This window comes from Falco naumanni, chromosome 4 (genome assembly GCF_017639655.2).
Source record: "Falco naumanni isolate bFalNau1 chromosome 4, bFalNau1.pat, whole genome shotgun sequence".
NCBI classification, from domain to species: Eukaryota; Metazoa; Chordata; class Aves; order Falconiformes; family Falconidae; genus Falco; species Falco naumanni.
Genome location: NC_054057.1, coordinates 65,566,210 through 65,591,116, shown reverse-complemented (window position 1 = coordinate 65,591,116; position 24,907 = coordinate 65,566,210). Strand labels below are relative to the sequence as shown.

Below are 24,907 nucleotides of genomic sequence, written 5' to 3'. Positions count from 1 at the left end.
AGGGGGTGTCACTTCCCCAGCCGGCACCAAGCCCCCCACACCAGCCAAGGACCACCAGGCTCCCACCTGGAGCAGCCCAACACCAGGGCAGCCACCGCCCGGTGAGTTACAAGGGCTGCATGTGCCCGGAGCGGAGGTTTGCCAAGGGGAACCTCGGCATTGAGGCCAGCGAGACCCACGCAGGCTGCGGGGGCTCTGCCCACCCTGCCCTGCCCTGCTTTAATTACGGAGGGGAGCAGCTCTCAGCCTTCACCAGCGGGCAGAGGCCACAAAGCTGGTCAGGCACGAGCCTCCCAGCTCCTCCCGGCACGACTGCGTGTCCCTGCTCAGCTACAGCCATCCCCGCTTACGGGGAAAAGCCCCCGGCCCGCGCAGGCAAGAGGGGGCACCTGCAACATTACTGAGCTCAATGGCCGCTGTAAATACCGCATCTTCCTCCTGCACCTGTCCCAACAGGGGGACTGTGCAAACATCTGCAGGCAAACAGAAAATCTTTCACGTTTTCCTCAACTGTTCCATAAATCCTTGTCCATCTGCTGCGTTATTGTTGCACCTCAAGCCTCTCTCTCCCTATCTCGCATCGGGGGGGGGGGGCTCTGGAGCAGCCCAGGGGCGGGTTAGCGATGCACAGAAACCAACAAAGAGAAAATGCATTGGAACGTGCACGGAAACAGCAGCAACACAACAGGAACAAGGGGCCCAGCTGAGGCGAGCGCTCTTGCTTCAGCCGACAAACCCCGGCACTATCTGCCAAGGACTCAATTTGCACAGTAACGACTAGTAGGAGGACCCTGCTGCTGAAGGCTGCACGGGGTTATCTGAGGATCACCCAGCCTTTGAAACGCACTACGGAGTTTGAAAGAAGCACCACCAGGACCCAGCGCAGGACCAGGACCCGGCGCCTGCCCACCGGAGCCGCTGCCCCTTCCCGACTCCACAGGGCCCGTCACAGGGGAGGTCAGTTCACTGGCGCCAACCGCCCAAGGTAAAGGATTGTCACAAATTCATGAGAATAGCATGAAAATGCCGCAGTCTCTCCAGAGGCGCTCTAGTTTTGAGGTCTCCCTCAAGACCGTGTAGTGCTGAAGCAGCGGCACCTCAGGGAAAAGGCCACTTTCCGTCACTTTTTGAAGGCGGAGGGCAGGCGCCGGGCACAGGCTGGCCAAGCCCCCAGGCGCGGCAAACGGCCTCGCCTCGCCTGCTGGGCTGGAGCAGAAGAGGACGACAGGCCACACAGCCCCTGACTGTGTCTTTTTTGCGGGATTTATCTCCTCACAGCAAGTATAACCACAACCAGAGCCACTCGTTTCCATGCTTCTGACTGGTGGAAAAGCAACTACATTCATTACAGTCAAAAAAACGCATGTTGTTAGATAGGATTAATCAGTAAAGTGAAAAATGACTAGCCACAGACAACCTACAAATGATACTGGTGTACCAGTTAGTCTGGTACATGATAGCAGCAGAATCACTAGCACAAGGCAAAACATGAGCTTTGAAATGATTTTACTGAGACCTTTGGCTAGTGTGGCTCCAATTGGTGTGGTCAAACTCAGCCAGAAATTTAGTTTGGAAGGTCACGGGGAGTAGAACAGAAGAGTCCAGAGCCAGCTCCACAGCTGCACTATGTGTAGAAGATGATCTCTGGGATTTGTCCATCCTCCACAGAAGTGCCGTTGTTATTCCCAGCCGCATAACAGAACGTAAAGCAGGTTTTGGCTCCTGTTGTTGGTGATTCATGGATTACTTTGCGCAGTCCTTTGGTTCCGTAGTGGGAATCTGGACCCTGCGACGGTCACAGAAGACAAGAACAGATCAGAACAGGGACGGCAGCCCCGCAGGACCCTGCTGCCCCGCCATGCTCTGCGAGCTTCGGCCTCACGGCCCGGCCCGAAGCAATGAGCTTTGCAGATCTCAGCAACTCCCTTTTCTTTCTGGTTCTTGCACCTCAGGTATTTTGAGCAAAGTTCTCATCTCGGTCAGAACTTAACACTACGTTGAACCAGAGCTCAGCAGTTAAATATCAACTTTAAGTCACTGCAGGCAGGCTCTGGATTACACCACAGAACCGACAGCTTGTCTGTCTAGACACACAAAAAAATTTTAAAAATCCCATCACTTCATCACTGATTTAGTCTGTTAATTACTGTACACTTGCAAGACAAGTTAAAAACCAACTCTGAATGCGGGCGGTGAACGCTCTCATTGCACCACCAGGTGAAGGACTACAGAGCGGACCTTCGAGATTATACTACAGGTCTTGAAAAACGGAGAGCAAGAACCACGCCGCACCGAAGGACGACAGCAGCCTGCTTTCACCTATCTTGATCTGACGGTCTCCTCCACCCATGCCCCCAGGACAGTACCTTGAGAGTAGCGCATGCCGTGTAGTTGACGTTGGGTAAAATCTCAACAGGCTCCTTGAACATGACTCGAAAAGTGTTTGATGATCCGTCGCAGCTGAACCCCGTGTCGTTCTGCCCCAGGACCGTGTTACTGTCCGTGTGGATGATCTGTAAGACAGGTGTTAAAACTTGTAATCGGCACAGTGCAGCGGAACGCTGACCTGCACCAGCGCAGGCGTGTTACCCCTGAACTGGACTGAATCGGAGGGACTCGACATTTTGAAAGAAGCACCACCAGGACGCAGCGTGGCAGCCTGTGCAGCGGGCAGGACACAGAGCCTGCAACAGCCCCATTACAACCACTTTTTCTTTTTTTTTAAAAGCATGAATTACTTATGCCTTATAAGTAATAAGTAATATAAGCTTCATAAGCAAAATTACTTATGCCCCTCTTCAGTGCTGTGATCACACTAAAAACTGAGCTGGGGTCGCAGACAGCCCAAGAGCAGCCCGGCAGAGGACTGCAGGCTGATGTTCTGTGCTCAGATCTTCACTTGCCTCTCTCCTCCAAGAGCTCAGGGGCACCAGGAGGAGACCCTGACCATTGAGGAAGGAGTGCTGACAGGCCGCGCTCGTCAGTCAGCTGTGCTGCGGGGGAAATAACCTTCCTGGGGAGAGCTCGAGATCCAGGTGGGGGGTTACACATGCACATCCAGAAGAAGGCACACGAGATTTCCCCAAGTTGCCCCAGTCCTTGAATAAGACCACGATGGACTTCAGACAAGGGAGTCTCCCTCAGTCCTACTCGTCATCTCAAACAGGACACTGACAACACATCGGCACCACATGGGCCCAGCACAGACACAGCAACTGCTTTCTCCTCTTCCCTGGCTGAATCGTGGCTGCTCCACTGCATCGGCACAGCTCCGAGCAAAAGCTGGTCCGAGTATGATTGCGGCACCCAACCTGGAGCGCAGCAGCCCGCAGGGCAGGACCAGCCTGGCCTGCAAACACGCGCAGCTTCTTCTCAAACCGCGTCACAACTCTGAGATATAATTTCAAAAGCTGCAAGCGGACTTGGGGAGATACTGCAGTGACGCATGCAACGGGAGGTTGCATAAAATCGAGAGCAATAATCCCTCTTATCCCCAGGGCCCCATCTGGCCCTCACGACATCTGCCAACCACCCTGTCTATGAAACTAACACAGTTCCTTCTAACTTAAGACTTCGTTGCATATTCACTAAAATGTGCAAGTTAGTCCCTACAGCAGCAAATGTTTTTAACGTAGTAGAGAGACTTACCTGTATATTTACTTGGTAATCTGTTGGCCCATGTATGGATCCGTATAATCCAAACCCAACTACAAATATCCTTTTGTTTACTGAGAACCTGCAGGAACAGATCAGGAAAGTCAGTCCAACTTGCCGCTCCGTTGTTGTTTTAGTAAAAGGATGATACACAAATATCTTCGCTCACTTTAATTTTATACCTATGATTTAATCAAACACACCACGGTTTTAAGTGCAACTCTTACTAATATCCAAAATTCTTCACAGAAATCGTAATTTGAAGGCTTGTACCTTTGACTATCCTAATGGGCCAGCAATAATTTTGCTTGCTCATGTAAAACACAAATCCCATCACTGAACTTCAGAGTCCAGGCTCAGAAAGTGTTTCAAGGTTGCGGTACAACGTCAGCATCCAACGACGCCAGCCTGGCTAACGCAGGGCAGCCTGCAGAGCATGGAACAGTGCCCACCCTCATGGCAGCAGCAGCCCTTCCAGCAAGGTAACAGCAAAGACCACTTAAAGAGTCATCAGATATTTCACTGCTGAGCACTGGAGGAGAATTGTTAATGTGCTCCTGCGTATTTGCTGGCTATAGCTGCAGTCAAGATTTACCCAAGAGCAGAAAGTAAGATTCAGCAGCTCCTGAACGCAGGAACCCCTGCTGCCTAAGGCAGCAAGGGGAAGGATATTCATCCCAGTGCCCCACTATAGTTCCATCTTCTCAGGTAGCAGAAAGCCCCAGTACCTGCCAAACTGCCAACGTCATTTCTCTTTCAAGTTGTTGCGTGTTTCAAGAACAAACATCTGTGGCAGGCTAGAAGCCACTGCTCTGCAAGCAGCATAAAATACTCAGTGTTGAAACTGCGCACAAGCCTCGCTGAAGACTGACCCTGACGGTGCCAGTGGTTGAGCTTAAAGTCAAATATAAGCTCCAAAAGGTCTCCAAACGTTAGACCTGAGAGCAGTAAGTGTTTGGAGCTTGCAGCTCTTCCAACTACCATCTCCTGCAAGGGGATAAATGGACCAGAAGATCCAGCTGACAGCTCTATCGATATGTGAGAGAACCATCGATGAAAAGGCTTAAAAATTTTAAAGCACTGTATTAATGTGAGTTCCCCCTTCCACCCAAGACAGAGACGATTCGGGAAATAACCAAGGCTTTCTGATTACCTCCTGTCTTGCTCTAATCATTTGGCCACACAAGGCTTGCAAACCAGCACTTGCCATGTCACACTGCCACATCTCTGTCACCATGACTGGGCTTTGCTGTTTCTCTACAGGCTTAGGTCTAAACAAACTAGATATTAGCAGAAAAGCAGGCGCAGCAGGCATTTTATCCTAATCCCTCCCTCAAATAGGCAAGATTAAGGGGCTTCAACAAGCCACATTTATAACAGAGCAGGGAATCAACCTGATAAAGCACCGGTTAGTCGATGTACCCAGATACAGGGGGAAGCCATGAGCTGCCTGGTGACTCCAACCGCTACGTGCCCATACGGCTGCAGAAAGCCACTTGAAAAGGAGAGAAATAATCCCCCAAGAGGCCTTGCTGGAGGGCCACGTCTGCTGCAAACCTTTGCCAACAGAAGCGAAGTGGCAGCCTGCAGCTGCACAGGCAGGTTAATGCATCAGGCAACGCTTTTGTCCAGCAAAACACCTTCGCTTGAGGGTTCACACTCGGGTTTAGAGGGTTCACACTCGGGTTTAGAGGGTGGAAGTCAGGGCTTAGCACGTAACCTGGTGGGGTTAAGGTCTAAAGAGGGCTCAAGGCTCGGTACACACGACTCTATCGGCAGCAGAATGAGCAGAGAAGCTGACCTTATCCTGTCACTAGTCCCACTGTACCCCCAGCGGCTCTCCACCTGCTGGAAACGGCTGATGCTGCACTCCTTCCCCCGCAGGCAGCAGCGCGGTCTGTCGATGAACTCCACCCGTGGCTTGGGGTTCACTGTGAAGTGGAGGAACAGGCTCACCACTTCCCGGTCCGTGAGGATTCCCGACTGGGCAGGCCCTGCAGAGGAGGAGCACGAAAGCAGCGATGCCGTCAGCCTTCAGAAAGCAGAAGGAATCCTTTCGGGATGTAACGTGGGGAGGCAAACTGGACTCGCAGCTCTTGGGGGGGGGGGGGGGGGAGAGCGGCGGGGGAGGGGTGCGGGTGCAAACCCACATCACACATGGGATCTCGCTGGTGTGTCAGGACGTTCAAGCCAGGCAGACACGCGCTGCCTGCCTTCCACGTGCACACCAGCCACTGCCCTGCATGGAACATCCACGACACACGCATCAAACAGCGACTAAACGCGCGGCTCTGCGGAGCCGATACGCGTTTGCCAAACAGAACTGGCTTAAAAACCTCAAACATGAAGCTAATCGTTCCCCCACTCCTTCAGGAGATTGTAATACTGGTAAGAGACAGGGATTTTCATACATCTACATCAGGATTTTGTTACTGTGAAGACATCACGACAGCCCACGAAGGGCAGCGGGAGAGAATGTCACCTGGTTACCTGCCACTTAGAGAGCCCAGGAGTATTTTTCAGTCAAGACAAATGTGGTTCAGCTCACGCCCTGCTTTGATTCCCCCCTTCCCTCAGGCATTTAATCCCTGCTTTGGGTTTGTTTGGGGGGGCTTTAATACCTTTACTGTAGAACCTAAGGAAAAATGCTAGTGATTTTAGCAAGACTTGAAACACGTTCTCATCTTTTCTCCAGTAACTAGACACTTTTTTCCAAAGTGATGCTAAACTCAAGTGTTGGAGACCACTCTGAATACTCTCAGAACTGGCTAAAAATCAGTCTTTTAGCCTAAGAGCCAAAAACTGCTCCACACCCCTGTTTGCAAGAGGCAGAAACAAGACTACTGCATACTGGAGAAACAACAGCGTTAAGTAGTCTTTAATGTGGGGAGTAATTGCCTAGCTACTACAAGTCCAAAACAACTTGTAGCTGCTATACCCAGCACCGTGTTCTGCAGACATGATGTGGTCCGAGGCTGCAATGCGTTAGAGATGAAAGAACGCAAGGAAGCCCACTGTTAACAGACAAATGAGTTTATGGATACTTTGTTCAGCAAAAATTAGCTGATCATGTCTAAACTTATCCTGTGTTGCTGCAATTCAAATTGTTTCAAATTACTTGCTCTGAGGGGAGGGAGCGACACATTTGCCAGTTAAAACACCTTCATGCAAAACTCCATGTTCAATACCAGATTATACGATAAACTAGGGAAACCACTGCCTGAAAAATCCTTTTTTTTTTTTTTTTGGCTTCTGGGAGAAGAGGAGGTGGAGGGGAGTGGTTTCCCTCTCCTCTCTCTGCTGTGATCACCACAGAAATTCAAGTCCCTCAGAAATGGAAGCAATTCCAAGGGAAGTCCCTTGTTTAACAGCTGCCCAGCACAGACCCTCAGGTTTGGGGTTTCTTCTGTTCATTTTTTAGGTTAAAGTGGATAGAGAAAACTTGAGGAGTTTCTCTCAAAGCAAGAAAACTCAGCAAAAATCCTAGTCGAACAGGCAGCTGTGACAGACAGCAAGGGGCACTGACATTCCCTGCTCAAAGGCTTCAACCCAAATATGCCAAAATTAACACATTCCTCCCAGCGAGATACAATGATACAAGATCTGAAGGAAGGGTTGAAATAGCCTACAGCAAATGGCGAAGTTTGGCTTACGGGAGCTACTCTGGGGGCTGTAAAGCCACCCAGAAGGAGAACGCTCTCCCCCACCGCGCCAGACCGTCAGCTCAGGATCGGGATCTGCTGCAAAGCTGCCGTTGGGCAGGATGCGTGCTGAGGAACAGCGTGCCGCGCTTCCACCCAGTGCCAACACCACGGGACGTCACCCAGTTGGGATGAACGGGTCTCTGCCTCCCTGACCAAGCCATTTCTGAAGAGGTTCACATCCCTAAGACCACATCACAGCTGCAACAGGCAAATCAGAAAGTGGGTACCAAGTTTTAAGCACGGATCTACTTCTTAGTAATAGCAGTAGTATCTCTCTTCATCTTGCAATATGTACATTAACCGTCGATAAGCTGACGCCATCTCTGCCTTGGGAAGCAATGTGCAAAGGAAGTGGTGTCAGTGACCCTTTTTGCTTCTTTGTACACAGAACTGCAGCCTAAACCAAGTTTCAGTTTTGGAAACGGCTCCACAGTGTCTTTGAACATGAAAACTATTTAAGCCAATTGCCAATTTTCAGTCCCTTGGAGAATCACCAGAGTATGAAGTCAAAGACAAGAGGCAACGAAAACAAAACAAAAAAAATCTTTAGTCAAAACTGTTAAATGATTTAGACACTTTTTTTAGATCAAGATCTTAACTTAAACTTGAAAAATGCTTTGAGACACAGACTAAACACCACCAACCCTTCAGCTCACAGAACATTTTGAAAGTTCTGTTATGGGGCTCTGCTCTGACTGGCATCAGCAAGACAGGGCCACCACCACCACTGGGTCACAGGCAGCAGCAAAGAGAGGATGGGGAGAAACATCCTCATGTCTCTTTGGGAGCAGGCTACAATCAACACCGATTATTTGCATTATTTCCATTAGCTTGTGTAATTCAAATGCTTGGAATGGTCAGAAAGGAAAGCATGCGGAACCCCTGTTTGGATCTCTGGTCTCAGCTGAATGAGCAAGTAACCATCTAAACAGACTATGAGTACAAACAGTCAGCTACGATCCCACTTGCTCCTACCTGGTGGAGCACCGCAGCCTTTAAAATAAGAGTGCATGATCATGGATGAACACAGCATTTACACAGCAGATTTTGTCGATCAGTGGGAACGGGGAATAATCTCAAATTTAAATTACTACAGGATATACACAGAAAATCCATTTTCATGTACTTGATCCTCTGTAGTTCAGAGAAAACAAAGACCAGGGTTGCCAGAAACGCCTTTGTTCAGTTACCTGCTGCAAACTCCTCAATAGTCATCAATGGGAAGCGGATAAGAGAAAGCGCTTTGCCCAGTACTTTCCGCTTGTTCTCTGGAATCACCTGAAGTTGCTGCCGTTGACACTCAGCCTCCGACCAGCGAACCACTGCATTAAACAAACGAACCTCCCGGATCCCCAGGGTATCCCTCTCCAGCACCGCAACCAGGGTGTCTGCAAGGCAGGACAGACAGTGACAACTTTAGGCACCAACCCAAATCACCTGATTTTCCCTCACCAGAAGTACCCCGTGTACAGCCAAGGTAAGCAGAAGAGAAGCAACGGAAAAAACCAGCATCTCCCCTAAGTGCTGCCTGCAGCCTCTGAGGAAGATGTATCTGCATATTCCATAAGCAAGGAACTCACTGGAGCCCATTTAATCGGCACGTTAATGGAAGTGCAGCAGAATGAACTTACTTGATGTCAAATTTGGATGAAGCAAGCAGCACAAAAGCCAGAAGGTTACCCGTGCCTTACCTCAACAGTCCATCTCATTAGAAGAAGGTTAAAATCTGAATTTTGATGTTTATTAACTGTGCCCAGCAAGTTTGGAAACTGCATACGATAATTAAAATAGCCAGTTCTTCCTTCCAAAAACACAACACCTTTTTAACTCTAAAACTTGACAAAGACTCGGGGAACAATGCCAACCCCACAAAAGAAGGCAAGTTACACCCACCCAAAACCTGCCAACATCAACAGAGGAAATGGGCTTTGCATCATGCCCAGAAAACTCAAGCTGCACCAAAGTAAGCAGATTCCAGGATATTTTTGCAGGCGAGCATGCTCTTTTGCAAATGCCTTGTCTCTAGCCACTTGGTGCCGGAGACTATTCATTCAGCCGATTGCTCTAGAACAGCAAAACCACGAAAGAGAAGTGCCAAGTATTAACCTGTAATAAGGTTGTTACGAAAGCACGTAGAGGGAGGAGGGAAAAAAGCTTACCCAGATCAATGTCTGTAAACCCCTCCGCATTGATGGCATCTGATGTGTTCTTGTCTATGTTCTCTAGGCAAAGGCTGGCCAGCTGAGGCTCATCAAAAAGTCTCGCCTAGTAATGAAGAAGCAGTCGTTAACACAAAAGGTATTTTAAAGTTTAGACTAAGTAAGTATCCCCCCTTCTTTCCCAGAGCCTATCTTCATTAGCAATACTATGCCTGACTGCCTTGTGAATTCACTGGGCTGCAGCAGTCTTTCACAAGCAGTTAAGCATGACAAGGCAAACACTAGAAAAATCTGCATTTGGCAGCAGTTCTGTTTGAGCTGTGCATGTCTTCAGGCACGTCTTTGTTTTAACATCACATCAGTTAAGGCAGCTATAGCCTTTCTAGTGCCATACCGACCACATCAGCTGAGCACGGGTAATTTGTACTACATCATTTTTATATTCAAAAGAAAGTTTTGCCCAATGATTCCAGGCCTGTTCGCTCCAGGAATATGCGGAGACAGCTTATTCTGTAAGAACACAGCCACCCTGATCTCACATATTCACAAAAACGCCTTAGCAGGCACACTACTTGCGTCCCAGGGAGATGGGCAGAACCCCGCGGGGTCGGCTGCCTGCTTAGTGCATTTGCACGTTTTGCACAGAACCAGCTACTCGAATATAGTTACCTTAAAGAATTCCCCCCCCCCCCCCCCAAATAGGTTACTACTCCAAACCAAGCCTGCACACAGCTTGGAGGTGCTCACAAACTCTCTGCCCAACTGAAGTGCAGTCTCATAACAATTTCACTACCACTTCAGAGCCTCCTGGACCGCCAAGACATGGTACCAGCCCTGTGCCCAGCATATGCAGCAATGAGGTGGGAACACACAAAAGTCACTAAGACGACCCCTCTCTGCCGCTTTTTTTTTATATATATGTAATATATATATAATAAAACCTATGCAGGGTTTACTGCTTAGGAAGGAACTGCCTTAACAGCACACCTAAGCGCAAGAGCACAGTGGGACTTGAACTCACTGTCACAGGTAAGGTTTAAAAATTGTGGTTTGGGCTGGGAATTCAGAACTCACGGAGGCTATCAAGCATTTTCTGCTTCACCCTTGCTCACGGGCTGTAGAGCTCGGCAAGGCCAACCTTCAACTGAGACCTCAAGCACAGAGAGCTGAAACGACTCTCCATTTTCTCAGGGACCAGGGAAGCTTCAGCAGTCATCACCTGCTCCTGGGGCTGGAGGACTGCCAGTGCTTTACGCTCTTGGCATCCAAGAGCTGAGACTGACTCAGACTTTACTACTGTTAGTGGCTCTCTTTTTTAACACGTGAAGGATTTACGTTACGCTCGCAGAGTTCTCCCCCACGGCAGCTTTAGGCAAGCTATTATTTCCTTGTTGATCAAAGTGACATTTGCATGTACGTCTGGCATGAAAGAGGATCACAGTTCCCTACGAGGCACAATCAATTAGGAGAGCTATTTGCCACTGGTATTTCTGCCAGAGATTAGCAGTTGCTTGCAACGCTGTCGATGACACAGTTGCTGGACCAACAGGATTCGGCAACGATACACGCAAAGGAGGTTTGGGCCTCTGCAATCTTAGGTCCACAATCTTAAGCCTGTCGGGAAATGTTTTGTACAAGATGCAACTCAGGTCTATAAATGACTGCACAAATTGTCGATCTGTTGCAGTAAAAGCAGAAAACAGGCCAGTTTTCACACCGAAGGACCAGAACCAAGAGCATTTTGAGGCGAAAGCCATTAAGTGAGGTGCCTCGTGCAGCCAGTCATTGAGACATTTCTCAAACAACGTCAGCCTTAAACATTTCAGAGACTTGATATACTGCAATAGTGAACATAAACCAGATACGAATCACCACTGATCATTAATCATAATGGCTAAGCCACAAACAAAAGGAACCAGGAAAGCCTGTCTCCATCTGGCATTTCAGCTGCCCCAGTGCAGCTGACAGAGTGCCAGGCAGTATCTTGGTTTTGATATCTGAAAAACTAGGACACCCTCCTCTTTTTGCCAAAGAAGAATCTTTGTGACTTGCAAGGAAATCACCACGAACCTAAATGTTACCTTGCCAAAGCTGCAAAGTCAGGTTGCAGAAACTTAGCATGCTGCAAAAACCCCTGCAATAAAGGATACCACCAAAAAGCTGACACCTCTAATCCTCACGAGGTGACAGCTAGCATAAAATGCCTCTTCAAAACTGCAGCCTACGGGACAGATCTCTTCTCAGCTGTTGGAGAACAGCTCCTGATCTTTCAGATTGCAGGCTGCTGAACCCAAAGAACGGGAGACCTGCAGCCAAAGGGTTACAATTGTCCCACCACGCATCAGATGGGAGTGCAGATCTGGCTACCAGCACCCAAGCAAGGATCTAAGTCCTGAAACTTCCCCAGGAAAGTGCGGTGTGGTTCCCCTCACATCCCAGAGGTTGCCTCACCCGTTTATGGCATGTGGAAAAGGGCCAAGTTAAAAAGGGGATGTGTAAAGAGGGACATGGTATTCTGCAGCAAAAGCTGCAGGGAAGAGTGTCTACAGCAGCAATGTAACGTGGAACTACTTATGAGAACTTGATCCAAATATTTAAACTCAAGTAAAATCACAGCAAACAAGCAAACAGCTCAGCAGCGACTGCTGCAGGCCAACACTACTTTGATTTCTGTGAAAACTGCCGGTGTAGACACTGCCACTGATGCGGTAACTATGGTCAGAGCCTGAAAGATGCTTTTACCCCTAACAAGGAGGAAAAAAGCCAGCAGACAGACACGTTAGCAAGACACGACAAACCCTCAGAGCCAGACCACCGTAGTGCGCTGGTTCTCAAGTCAGGGCAGCTGTGAAAACCCCTCTGCAAGGTCTGTTTAACATCAGAAATCAGAGCAGCTCTCCTGAACTGGCTCCAAAGCCAGACAAAAGTATGCCCATCCCCTAACAAAAAGAAACTCGCACACACAACCCCTATTTGTTTCTTATTCCTACAGAACCAGAACAGGGTTACCCTGGCAATGCACCATGGAAGTCACCAACGTGTCATCAGCTGTCAGCAAAGAGGGTGGCAGAGAGCAAAGATGGGGCTAGGAAATGGGAAGGGTAGCGATGCTAATTTAATTAACCTGCATGCAAAGCCTGATCTTCACCAAAATAAGCAGAAGTTGTAACTGCCTTCTAGTCTGCTGCTTAAGAGTCAAATGGAAGACAGAGGAGTCCAGCCCTCAGATGGGACCAGGCAGAGGGGCACAAGGATGCGCAACCGGCCTCGCAAAGAGTCAAGAAACACAGCTGTACTACAACTCCAGGTCTGCGTGCCTCCAGTATGGCAGGAGGGTGAGCTGGGACAGGCTGCGGAAGAGATCACTTTGTTCTTCTCCTAGGAAAATGAACCAAAGCACTGACGAAAAAGTTGGATTTTGCCTTTTGCTCCTGCTTCAGGGAAACTATTGCAAAAAAGCCCTTCAAAGAATGTCTGACCAGCTAGATGCAGCAAGCTTTGCACAGAGAAAGCTTATTACGCCAGTTCTGAATCTGAACACGCGAAAATCCTCTCATTTTGCTTTTCTTCTTGGCAGATGAAATGTTTACACCCTGTTAATTTCTTCCCAAGCTCACACTCTGGAAGGAATCACCTGCCACACCAAAACAGAAAGTCGATCTATAAACAGCAACAACATCTGCTGTATTTTATTGTTCTTTTTAAGAACATGCTCATCAGCACTAGACTCCTGTAAGGAAGAATTTAAAATGACACAGAACTGCTCCACTTTGGATGATCAACTCCATGGCACTCAGAAAACTTCTGTTCTCCTATTGTGATGGACCACGCTCAAGGAACTTAATACAAACGACTGCAAACTCACCTGTGTCAACAGCATGAATGCGTTGTCTGCTCGGAGGTTTTTTTTAAGAAACTCCACACAATGAGCTTCAAGGGCTGGAACTGCATATTTTTTAGCTGTGTAAAGCGTTGTCATAACAGTCTCTGGTCCAATCTGAACTTCGTCTGAATAAAGGAATCTGAAAACATGCAAACAGACATTGTTCTGGTGAAGCCAGGAAGATAGCCGGGTAAAACCCCTGCAATTCGTAAAAAAATCTTTGTGCTTCTGCCCATCATCCTGGCCCCACTCCCTACACCTGAGAGATGGAAGGGGTTTCACATCCTTTCCATTGACTATGGTTTACCAAGGAGAAGCTCTTTTTGTAAAAAAACAAACCAACTAACCAACCACACTCTTTACAGTGTAACTTTTAATGAATGAAATAGCTGGGATATCTGCTGAAGCACCTTGAGCTGCCTACATCCCACCATCGGTGAGCTGTTTAGCCTGCCACTTTCACTAGGCTAGAACAGTCTCTGGACAAGTGTACCCCTCAAAATTAATGATCTTGGCTGTTCAATTAGATGAAACAAGGACAAAAATTCAATCGTGCCTGCTTACTTAATTCAAAAGCGATCAGAAGCACTTAAACATACACATCCACTGGAGCGGAGGTATTTTATCCATAACCCACTTTCTCCTCGTCTCTTTATTTACTGAACTGTTTCATTTCCTTACACAGATGTTAAAGTGCAGCACACAATATAACTTCAGCATTAAGCAACAGTTAATTGCAAGGAAAAACAGGGACTGCCACGCTGCTAGCAAAGCATCAGCCTTCACCGTTAGGGCAGAACAAGGAAGTACATTCATACCGTGGGGAAAAACAAAGGTCTTCATAGGAAGGCTGACGGAGCCTCCTCATACTCAAGCGTGCCGATTAAAGGCAACAGGAACTGACAGGCTGAGTTCAGTAAAACCAGTTACACATTTGATGTTAGTCCTAATCCCATGCAGAATTTTTGCGTACTGTTTTTCCTTTAACCGCTCAAGCATTTGCCTAATCAGGATATGAAAGGCACGAAGCACAGAGGCATAACATTAAGTGTGTTAACTGTGCTTGGCATTTCTAGTCCACGGGATATTTTGGAAACTCCAGCAATTTCTTCTCCTGCGTTTCTCTGAAGGGGGCACAGCAATGTGTTGCACGGCTGCTGTTCCTGGAGGCTTCGTGCAGCAGCAGGGCTTGTCTAGGGGGATGCCAGGCAGCGTCCCTGTCTGGAGGGACTTGCAGCAGAGCAGCAGCGGAGCTCCTGGTCCTCTAGCTAGAGAGGGCCAGGATCCAATTCAGGCAAGCATAAACAGGGAGATTCAGAGGAAGGGAAGCGCTCTCATTCTGTTGAAAGCAGGCTTTTGTGCTGCTCTAGAGCATCTGTTAATAACAGCATCAAGCCACAGGCTCATGAATGTATTTTGCACACATCCCTTCAGCAGTCCTATTTTCACTAAGTAACCCTTTTTATTACAAGATTAAAAGAACACAGTTGCTCTAGAAACAACTAGCTCTATTTACTGCAATGACTATGTTAGTATTTATTTTTATGACACTCCAAACAGTGTGCACTAAGAGGCACAACGAGACAGGCCCAAACTGTGAAAAAGTGTAGTATCCATTTAAAAGAAGATGTAGATTATAACCCACGACAATAAAAAATGATCTTTCGGTTACCATGAAAATAACAACTAAAAAAAAAGAAGGATCTCTTAAGCAATTACAGCAGACCCATCAAAGGCCACCGGCCCACAAACAGAATCACAATCTAGGGTCCAGAAGGGACCTTCTGCTGAACATTCAGGATGGGCACTTTGTCCCTTGATAAGCTCCTGATCCTACAGCATTAGGTCATGGCTTGGACCAAGTCCAGAGACATATGTAAGGATCAGCTGCCATTTCAGATCAGCGTTTGGAGAGACTGGGTTTACTCTAGGAAGGTTCACACCTTGGTAAGCTTCCTACTGGAACGCAGCACCCAAACTTCCTTCGGCACACTTCAGCTCTGAGCATTTTAAAAGCAACAGTTTGATTCTGGATTTAAGCATCCTTGGACATCTTAATGTCACTGGACCATGTGCACAGCTACCATAGTATAACTGCAAGCTTTGAAGGCACTGTGATAATCCACACACAATTTTTCATACACAAAATCTAAACATTTCTGTTGAAATCCACTTAAACTCATCACTTCAGCCTTTTCAGATGACAGTTCTCTTCCAAGATCATATTGTTTATACAAACACTGAAATCTCAGCACTGGCAGGGAAACAAGATGACTTTGCCTCTAATTCACTTGATATTTTAGCCTCATTAAGTTTTAAAGATAGATACTAACTCTGCACTCCAGAGAGAAGAGATCTACCCGGCTGATAGAGTCATATGCCAATTAGAGGGATTCCCCATGTGCTGGTGTCTGGTTTAAAATGAGCCAAAGGGGACAGGGCTAGGGGCTCCCTATTATTTCTGGCCTTTTATTCTAGTGAAGATCAATTTTTGAATTTTCTAAGATAGCACAGTCATGACCGAAGCACTTTTTGAAGGTAAAGTAAAAAGTGTGCCAAAGCTATATATAGTCATTGTTCCCAATAGGAAGCAAGCAGGGAACATGTCAAGAGCACAGGACTGGAAACCCTGGAAGTAGGTTACAGAAATCCTATAGAAACGGGACAAAGACTTTACAGCATACATTCAGGATTTCTGCTGGATGTTATACAGCACCAGCCGAGCTTAAACAAATCGGTGAATAGGATGTTACAGCCCCTTCCTCCTCCTTCCCCCAGCACGCACTTACAACGCATGCTGTAAATGGAACTTCAAAACCAGCTCTCCGAAAGAGGAATATAACACGCACAAGGGGAGATACCACACAGAATGACTGGCAGCAATTTCATACCCTTGCTTACCTGTTATAACTTGCTCGTTCGCCCATAACCTGAATAAGCTCCAACTATTTGTAATTTACAGAGCTTTCAGAGGATTTAGTTTTCCCCACTTCTCTCCGACAGCATTTGGATCAACTCAAACCAATTCCTGAACGAGAATTTGTGAGACAACGTCTGAACAGGCGAGTATCAACTTCACTACAAGGGCCAGCATGTGCACTTACTCCAACTGCCAACCAGCACACCTCCCTGTTGCAGCATTTGCATGGTGTAACTATACATATTTATGAAATTATAAACCATCTGGTTTAGTTTTGCCCACACTGCAGATCAGCAGCAGGAGGGCACACTCATTTACCTATTGCTAAACCAAAACACGGAGTGAGTCCGGCATTTCTGAGCAGTAGCTACACTAGACTTTTACCCAGGAAAAGAGGGATTTAACACCAGCATTTAAACGCCTTTGAACAGATCAACAAAGAAACATTCTATTTAGAAACTTAACGATGTCCACTCTACAAAATAGTTCACCGCTTTCACTAAAAATATCCTTCTCTACAATAAATCTGTTCATTCCGGGTATACTGTAAGTTAGAAGCAGCTTACTTCAGCAGAGCTAGGAAGGCAGCAGGCTCCACATCAGGCAGCTCGATCTCTGTAGAAGTTGTGGCCATTCCACCATTAAACATCGCATCGAAGACTGCACTGCCCACAGCCAGCACAAACCTAACATTAAAAAAAAAAAAAAAAAAAAAGAAAAAACAAAAGACTCTTATGTTAAATCATATTCGCTTTCCAAAAAAAAATCCCAGGCTAGTTGCTACTCCCCAAGGCCACCCCCAGGGAAAGCAAATCAATCCTAGTGTTAAAGCAAAAATGTTTTGCAACAGAAGGGAGTGTCAGGCTTTCTGTTCGTTTACTGCAAAACACCAAAGTTGCAAGCAACTTCATTTTGAGCCCTGTCCCAGTACACAACATCCTAATGGTTCCCCAAAGACAAGATTTTGTGCATCATGGAACAGAACACAAAGGGCTGTTCTGCAAAGTCCTTGTGAAACCTTCGGACCCTGCACAAGGTTGAGAAGCTAGGAAACAACGAAGTGAAGGAATCCCAAGTTCTTCTAGCGAACAGAGCCCAAGTCTTGGTGCAATTTCCCCCAGCCACATACTGAAAACACTCACAGAAAACTTGTCACCACACACTACCCACCCTCTCCCTTCTCCCCAGACGCCAGGCAGACATCCTGGGCCACAGCAGAGCAAGGTCCCAGAACACGCCGACTGCGCTGGCAGCATCGAGGGGAGCTGCCGACGCCAGCAGCACCCAGCATGGGAGCTGCCTTCCCCGAGCACGCTGCATCTCCTTCCCTGCAAAACCTGCTTCGGGCTCAGCCTAGAAGGCAGAGCAAACCTCACTCAAAGCCAACTAGCACCATTAGGTGCACACAGACCCTTTTCGCACTGCTATGAGTTTACAGGGTAATCAACAGCAACAGGCATGTTATTGGCCCTAAAGAAATAGGAAAGAAGAATTCCAACAAACCAGGTTTGAGAACAAATATAATATTCCAGCGCTCCCATGTAAACAAGATGATTTCCCTCACTGCTAAACACCAACTCCTGTTTTAGGAGGAGGCACAGACCTGGACTGCTGAGAAGACTGTGTGTATTTAAGCTGCCATGCCTGCCTTGGGACTTTGGAAATGCATTTTTGAGAACTTTCATTGTTTGAAAATGCAGAGACGAGGTTTTTCCCCTTGTTCCCGGTGTCTGCAATCAATCAGCTCCCTGAAGTTAAACACAGCACGGGCCACAAAGGTCACAGCCCTGCAGTGTGGGGAAGCAGGCACCAGGCTGCAGAAGCAATTACTGCCACCACTTCTCCAACTAACTATTAAAAGGAAGAAGCTGGAAAATTCAGGCGCTCTCACTGCAGCAGAGTTTGATGCACGCTTCAACAGAGAAGCATCAAGAACCACGGGCAGAAAACTGTACAGGGCAGAAGTCCCAAGTCAAGAAACCTGCAGTGCTTGGACCAAGGAAAGCCCATCACTAAAGGGGAATTTCAGATTTTGCTGCAGTAGGAAATGACACAGAAGCCTTTTTCTTTTCAACAATTTTTTTCATTTTATCACTTTTCACACCCTTCCCATCCAGAGGGGGCCTTCCACGGACACAATGGAGCAAAGCACCGTGGACGTGCCAGGCTTGTTTGCTGTGACGGACTGTTTGGCTGACAAGACGGGTTGCATTGTTTCTGATCAGTTAAGAGAGCTGGGGACAAACCACAGTGGTTACAAAAAAAGTACACACATGCATATTCCTACCAAACAGTTCTAAAGAAAAATGTCAAGAACAGATGAAAAAAAAAAAACAAAACCTTGTTCACAATACTAGAATTGCAAGATGAAACAAAAATCCTTGTTCCTACAAAAGCAGTGATGGTCGCAAGAAAATCACGGGCATTTTTGCTACTAAAAATTAACATATATTAATTGCACTCTAAAATTTTCCTTCTCGCAGCCAGCACAGTATACATCCTCAATGAGCAGACAGCTTTCAGAAGCCATTTGAAAAGGGCATTCATTTTAAAAAACTCTCACATTTTTGCTTCCATTTCACTCAGGGCCAAGTCAGCCTGATTTTTTAAACTGCTGAGCCCTAAAGGGATCCCTGTGGGTGCCAGAGAGATACACTGGACTCCAAATTTTAAGTTCCCTTAAAACATTAAGGGAACACAATTAACATAAGAAAATCCCTCTCTCTTCATGGTGTCTTCTTACTTTTGCTAAAACGAGCACTTAAAGCCATTATAAAGATACTCCAGGAAAAGCAGGGATGTGCAACGTCTCTCCTACACAGTCCGACAGTTTTCCCCAAGCACACACGTCTGCAGAAGGATGAGATGGGGTTTGTCTGAGATGGGAGAAACATTAAGCCAAGCTGGCAGAGTAACAGGGTTTACTTTTGTTCTCCCCTCCCGTTTTCCAAAGCAGCATTAACAGCCAGTGCACAGCCAGCCTCCCCCCTATCCCCAAGGAGCGCTGCCCGATGCAAACACGCAACTCTCAAAAGGGAAACACAGGTGCCCTAAGCTCAGCATAGTCACCCACAGAGGAAGAATTCAAACAGAGGATTATTTTTAAACAACGGCACGGTGGCCAAACCAAAGTGGACCACTGGAAAGATGCAGAGAAATGATCAGAAGCAGAGCAAAAGAACTAAGAAAGCGACGCTTGCTTCACTCTGCAAGAATCAAGGTAAACTGACTTACAGCAGCAAGAGTCACAGGAACTTCCCTGAGGTTCATAATCTCACTTGTCTTCACGAGGTTCCAGAGTCGATTCCGAAGGCTTTTGAAGGCCTGCAAGAAGACTTCGTTCCGCTGCTTACAGCTTCCTACCCACCAGTTTTCACTGCTTTCTTGTTCCCTTGGCATTGCCACCTGTCACCTAGTTTAATCTGTATACCCAACAGTCCTGCTCCCTTCCTAGGCACTACAGTAATACTAATAATAAAATAAACCAGTCAAGAACCATGACTATCTCACCACTGCATACTACCTTCTTCCTCCATCTGCTCCACTGTGAAGTCCTCCAAGTATCTATTCCAGAAGAGCAGGCGCAGGAACAAAGCAACGTGTGCTGTGCTGGACCTCAGTGAAACCACAGGTAACAAGAAGTTAACGATGATGATCATTTGCTGGCTGCATCCTTCCAGTGCAAGGACTAGAGACACCAGGTGAAACAAGCAGGAGGCAGGTTCAGAAACCTCCAGGAGAAGCCCTTCAGATGCAACTCCAGGAGCTGAGCAGTGAAACACCTTGGAGCATGACACTGCAGGTACTGCAAGTTAATACCCATCCAAAAACAGACAGGATGAGCTCAGAAGAGAGACGCCTGGAAACAGCAGCCAAAAATCTTCTCAAGACTGTCTCCAAGCTGCAGATCTTCCAGGCTGGAGTATATACAGGGGTGCATCGCCACACGCTTGCCCTGCTCCCTCTCAGGCCATGTTTTCTGGCCAATTAACAAGCTTAATTATTGCACCCATGCAGCTCCTGGCTCACGAGGCTTAGACATTTCTAATCCCATTGACGTGCTCGATGAAGCAGATCTGGAAAAAGAGACCAAAAAACCCCCTTGTCCCTCTTACTGCTGGGCCAACGTTGTGTTTTGATTACAACACGCTGACCTTGACCACATGAGCATCATGAAGCTTCAAGGCAGCCTGCTCAGTTCAGCCTTGACATCAAAAAAACTTAAGGCAGTTCCATCTTCTTCACGGCTGATTCAGCAGCAAGAGGGAATGAGCTCAAGGCTCACAGATGGAGCTTGCTCCAGGGTAGGCAAGCAACTTCCACAGGGTCTGGAGTCTCCTGAAGGTGGAGAACATCTAATCTTCTCAGGGCTGCAGATGCTTCGCAGGACAGATGCTTGGATAAATGAACCTTCAGTCAAACCCGGCACAGCCGCTTACGCCATTTCTCTACAAACAGGGCTTTTCACGCAAAATGAACGTTCACTTTTAGTTGCGATGTGAGAAACCTATTGTCTGCTTCTACAGCTTTATACAAACTGAACTTGCCACTCTTCAAAACGCACCTGAACCTGCAGCTCTATCACACTCAGAAACTTCCCCCCTGCACCACCACCACCACGATGCATGGACATCACCACCTGTGATCGCTCGCCCATTTAACTACCTCAACCTACAGACATGCTACCTCTGTTCTGCTCCCTCCTGGAGCAGCCTGACCAGGGAGAGCCATACTATCATCTCCAGCTCCCGCAGAACCACGGCTCTCAGATTATTTGTGCAAATCATTATTTTTTTGCCCAAGCTGGCAATTTCTAATGCACCGTGCAGCCGTATCAAAGATGACAAGTAAGACATCGCAGACCACTCCTCAAGGCACCGCTAGCTGCCATCCAAGGACGCTATTCAGGATATGCCCCTATTGAAGCCAGGCTTTATACCTGACCCGTTCTGAAAATGAACACAATAAAATCAGACCACAAAAATAGCGAACATTTACCAGTAATTATTTCAGACACCTAGCATCAAAGTACAAACATCTGCCCTTGGTCGCTGGAGCAATACAATGCCTCTCAAATTAAATTCACGGTTGTTTTGTGACTCGATTCCAGTACAAAGTATCTTCTGCTGTCAGGCTGCTGTGGGAGAACTGAGCACAGAAGGGGTCTGGGTGGTTTTATTTTAAGCTCTCTGTTTCTGACATAACCACGGTACTTCATGAATCATCAGGATATCCCAACTGTAATATACAGGCAAGTTTTACTAAAATCTATATAATCCGTAAGCAGGATGTCATGGCATGACACACTACATTCTATCTTCACCACCAGATGGATTTCAGAGCAATTAAGCAGCATTTCACTTCGGGGCTATTTTATTTAAAAAAAAAAGCTTCATTTATTTTCCATTTATTTCTGGGCTGAACATTGCCCCTCTGCACCCAGCAAGCCTAGTTCTCAGGACAGTAGCAAGCTTACTCAAATAGTAATTGAGCTTCAAATTAGAGAAGAGCAGAACTGACACCCTCTAAAACACTAAGCCCAGCCTAGAACAAGCGTGTTTTGTTCAGAAAGCGAGAGAAAAAGGCAAATCTGAAAGGGAAACATCCAGGAGCCCTTAGGAGAAAAGTGATAGTGTGTAATAGTTTGGAGCGAGGCCCCCTTTGGCAAGCACCGCTTCCAAGCACCCCAACAAGCCTTTCCCGACGCCCGGTTAAGGCAGGTCCCATCTTCAAGTCAAGGGTCTTGTGTTTGCTGTTGGAAGCGCCGAGCAGCTCGAGGAGATGCTCCCAGAGCGGCGGGGTGCGAGTGGCGGACGTGCAGGCACCCCAAGAAGCAGCCACATGTCAGCTAGCCACAGCGGTACCGCATCACCCAGGTGGAGGAGGCAATTCCTCACGTCTCAGCGAGCAGCTCCGAGCTGCAAGCTCTTACATGGCAGCTCGGCCTCCAACGTTCACCTCGTGCCCAGGTGTCATTCCCAATCCCCAAGAGCCATGGGGTTTGTTTATAGCAGCGCATTATCCCCCCCGAAATACAGGGCTTCGGAAAAGATTCAGCAAAGGGGATCTTAAAACGCTGTGGCAGAAATGTGGTTTCTCACATCATTGCTCTTTGCTTCCCATCCCCAACGCTCGCACCGAGCCGTGTTTCTGTCAGCAGGCCTGGATACTCCTCCTCTCGCTACCCACAAAACCAAGGATTGTTTCCAAACCAGATCCAGGGATCTGGGGTTTTTCCCAGCTGCGCTTGCCACAGTCGCACCTACTCTCCAGGGAAAACGCTCCCAGCAGAACGCTGGACCCGGTCACCAGAGGAAGGAACACGAGGAGGGTGCGAGGGCTGGAGGGGGGGTACCCCGAGGGCTGGGGAGGAGAGAACCGGCCTCGATGGCGGCGGTATGGGGGTGGGGGAACCGGCCCCGAAGGCTGGGGTATGGGGGTGGGGGGAAACCGGCCCCGAAGGCTCTGGGGTGTGGGTGTGTGTGTGAAACCAGACCCGAAGGCTGGGGGGGGTCGCGCCGACAGCGTGGGGTCACCCCCCAGAGGCTGAAGAGCAAAGGGGGGGGCCCTACGCCCGGTGCTGCCCGCCCCCCACCCCCGGGACGAGCCCAGCCGGGGCCGGCGCAACCCCCCGAGCTCGGGCGGCGGCGAATCCGCCGGGTGCGGATACCCGGCCCCCCCTTTATCCTTTCACGGGCGGGGGGGGCACAAACCGCAACCCCACCCTTCCCCCGCCCCCCCGCGGGTGCAGCCGAGCCCCCGCCGCCCCACAGCGGACCCCCGAGCACCGCCCAGGGCCCTCGGGCCTACGCAGGCCGCCGCCGGGCCCCCCGCGCCCCCCGGCCCGCGGCCCACCTGTGCGCCGGGATGCGCTGCGAGCCGCGGCCCTTCCCCACCAGGAAGTGCACGTCGCTGAGCACCTCGTTGTTGAAGAGGAAGGCGAACCGCTCCTGCACCGTCGGCTTCGTCGCCTGCCAGTTATAGACCGGCTCCCGCTGCAGCGCCCCGCCGGGACCGCCCGCCCCCCCGGCGGCCCCCGCCGCCCCCGCCGCCGCCGCCGCCGCCGGGCCCCCCGCGCCGCCGCCGCCGCCGGCCGCCGGGTTGGCGGCACCGCACTGGTTGTAGGTGAGGCCGGGGGGCGAGGCGGGGGCGCCGTTGGTGCAGGCGGCGGCGGCGGCACCGTTGCCCGCCGGCGGCGGCGGCGGCGGCTGCGGGCAGGAGGAGGAGAGGCCCCCGGGGCCCCCGCCGCTCCCACCGGCCGCCATCTTGTGCGGCGGAGGCGCAGGAGCGGGCGGCGCGGGGCGGCGCTGCAGCAGCACCAGCACCAGGAGCGGCGGGCGGGACACGGCGGCGGGCGGGAGGGGGGCGGCGATGGCGATGGCGGCGGGGCGGGCGGCGCCGCGGCGGCTGCCGGTGCCGGCGGTGCCGGTGCTGATGCAGAGGGCCGGGCAGCAGCGGCGCATGGGGCACGGCGGCGCCGCCGGCCGGGCCAGGGGGGAGCGGCGGCGGCGGGGCGGGGAGAGGGCGGGGGGTGGCGGGCGGGGCCGCGCCGGGCCGGGCAGCACCGGGGTGCGGGGGCAGCGGGGCCGTCCCCGAGGGGCAGTTTGGGGGGATGAAGGGACCTTCCCCGAGGGGCAGTTTGGGGGGGATGAAGGGACCTTCCCCGAGGGGCAGTTTGGGGGACGAGGGGACCATCCCCGAGGGGCAGTTTGGGGGGTGAGGGACCTTCCCCGAGGGGCAGTTTGGGGGGTGAGGGGCCATTCCCTTGAGGAGCAACAGAGGTGGGATGAGGGGACCAGTCTCTGAGGGGCAGTTTTGGTGGGTGATCCCTGAGGGGCAGTTTGGGGGATGAAGGAGCCGTCCCATGAGGGGGGTCGTTCTGGGGAGGACAGGGGGGGGGGGGCAGAGGGCAGTTTGTGGATGGATGAGGAATGCTGGGGCAATTCATAGCCGGGAGGTTGGGGCTTATGGGGCCGACGGTGCTGGGGGGTGAGGAGCTAGGGAGGTTTGGGCTGTAGATGGGGGCAGTTGGGCGGGTGGAGGTGAAGGGGGGAGGCAGGGAGAGGGGGGGGGGATGTGGAAGGAGCAAGGATCGCTCCCTTCTGGCTCTCGCAAACCAGCCTTTCCTCTAAGGCAGAGACCCAAGCCTCCACCATCCCCAGGACCCCTTGCTCTGTGCCAACAATTCCTCAAAACAATCAGCTCGGAGTTACGGGCCACCGCTGCTGACACCGGGTCTGGAGAACCACATTACGAGGAGCACCAAGGCCTTGCCCTGCACATACCAGGGAGCTGAAGCTCTCCTCAGGGACAGGCTGATCCGCAGTGGCCTGATCCTTCACCTGGTCATGCCCCGCTGTCACCAAGATCCTGTGAGATCTGCTTGGCAGAAAGGCATGCGGGGGGCCGCTGGGTCCCCACCGATGGCCATCTCCTTGCCAGCCTGCATGAGGCAGAAAATGGCGTGGAGGGCAGGAGCAGTCTGAAAAGCAGAAGATTAATTAAGAGGCTGTGCCACTGCCTTGCTGTGATCTCAGTAACTGAACCGTTAAAGTGATTTATTCTTCCCAGGGTAATTGCATTCCCC

General features: G+C 49.7%; 1 protein-coding gene across 2 annotated transcripts; it reads right to left on the bottom strand.

Moving 5' to 3' along the window:
- Window positions 1-1,489: 1,489 nt before the first annotated feature.
- Window positions 1,490-23,801, bottom strand: BTBD2 (BTB domain containing 2). Of its 2 annotated transcripts, XM_040589039.1 has the most exons (9): window positions 23,176-23,801; window positions 16,887-17,006; window positions 13,383-13,539; window positions 9,518-9,623; window positions 8,549-8,746; window positions 5,456-5,648; window positions 3,649-3,736; window positions 2,367-2,513; window positions 1,490-1,786 (listed from the first exon to the last, which is right to left on the bottom strand). In XM_040589039.1, the coding sequence occupies exons 1-9, from the start codon at window positions 23,781-23,783 to the stop codon at window positions 1,625-1,627; spliced, it is 1,779 nt and encodes a 592-aa protein (XP_040444973.1). In that variant the 5' UTR covers window positions 23,784-23,801; the 3' UTR covers window positions 1,490-1,624. The 2 variants fall into 2 exon arrangements, with proteins under 2 accessions (XP_040444973.1, XP_040444974.1); XM_040589040.1 differs by lacking the exon at window positions 1,490-1,786 and having other exon boundaries at window positions 2,384-2,513; window positions 5,500-5,648.
- Window positions 23,802-24,907: the final 1,106 nt, after the last annotated feature.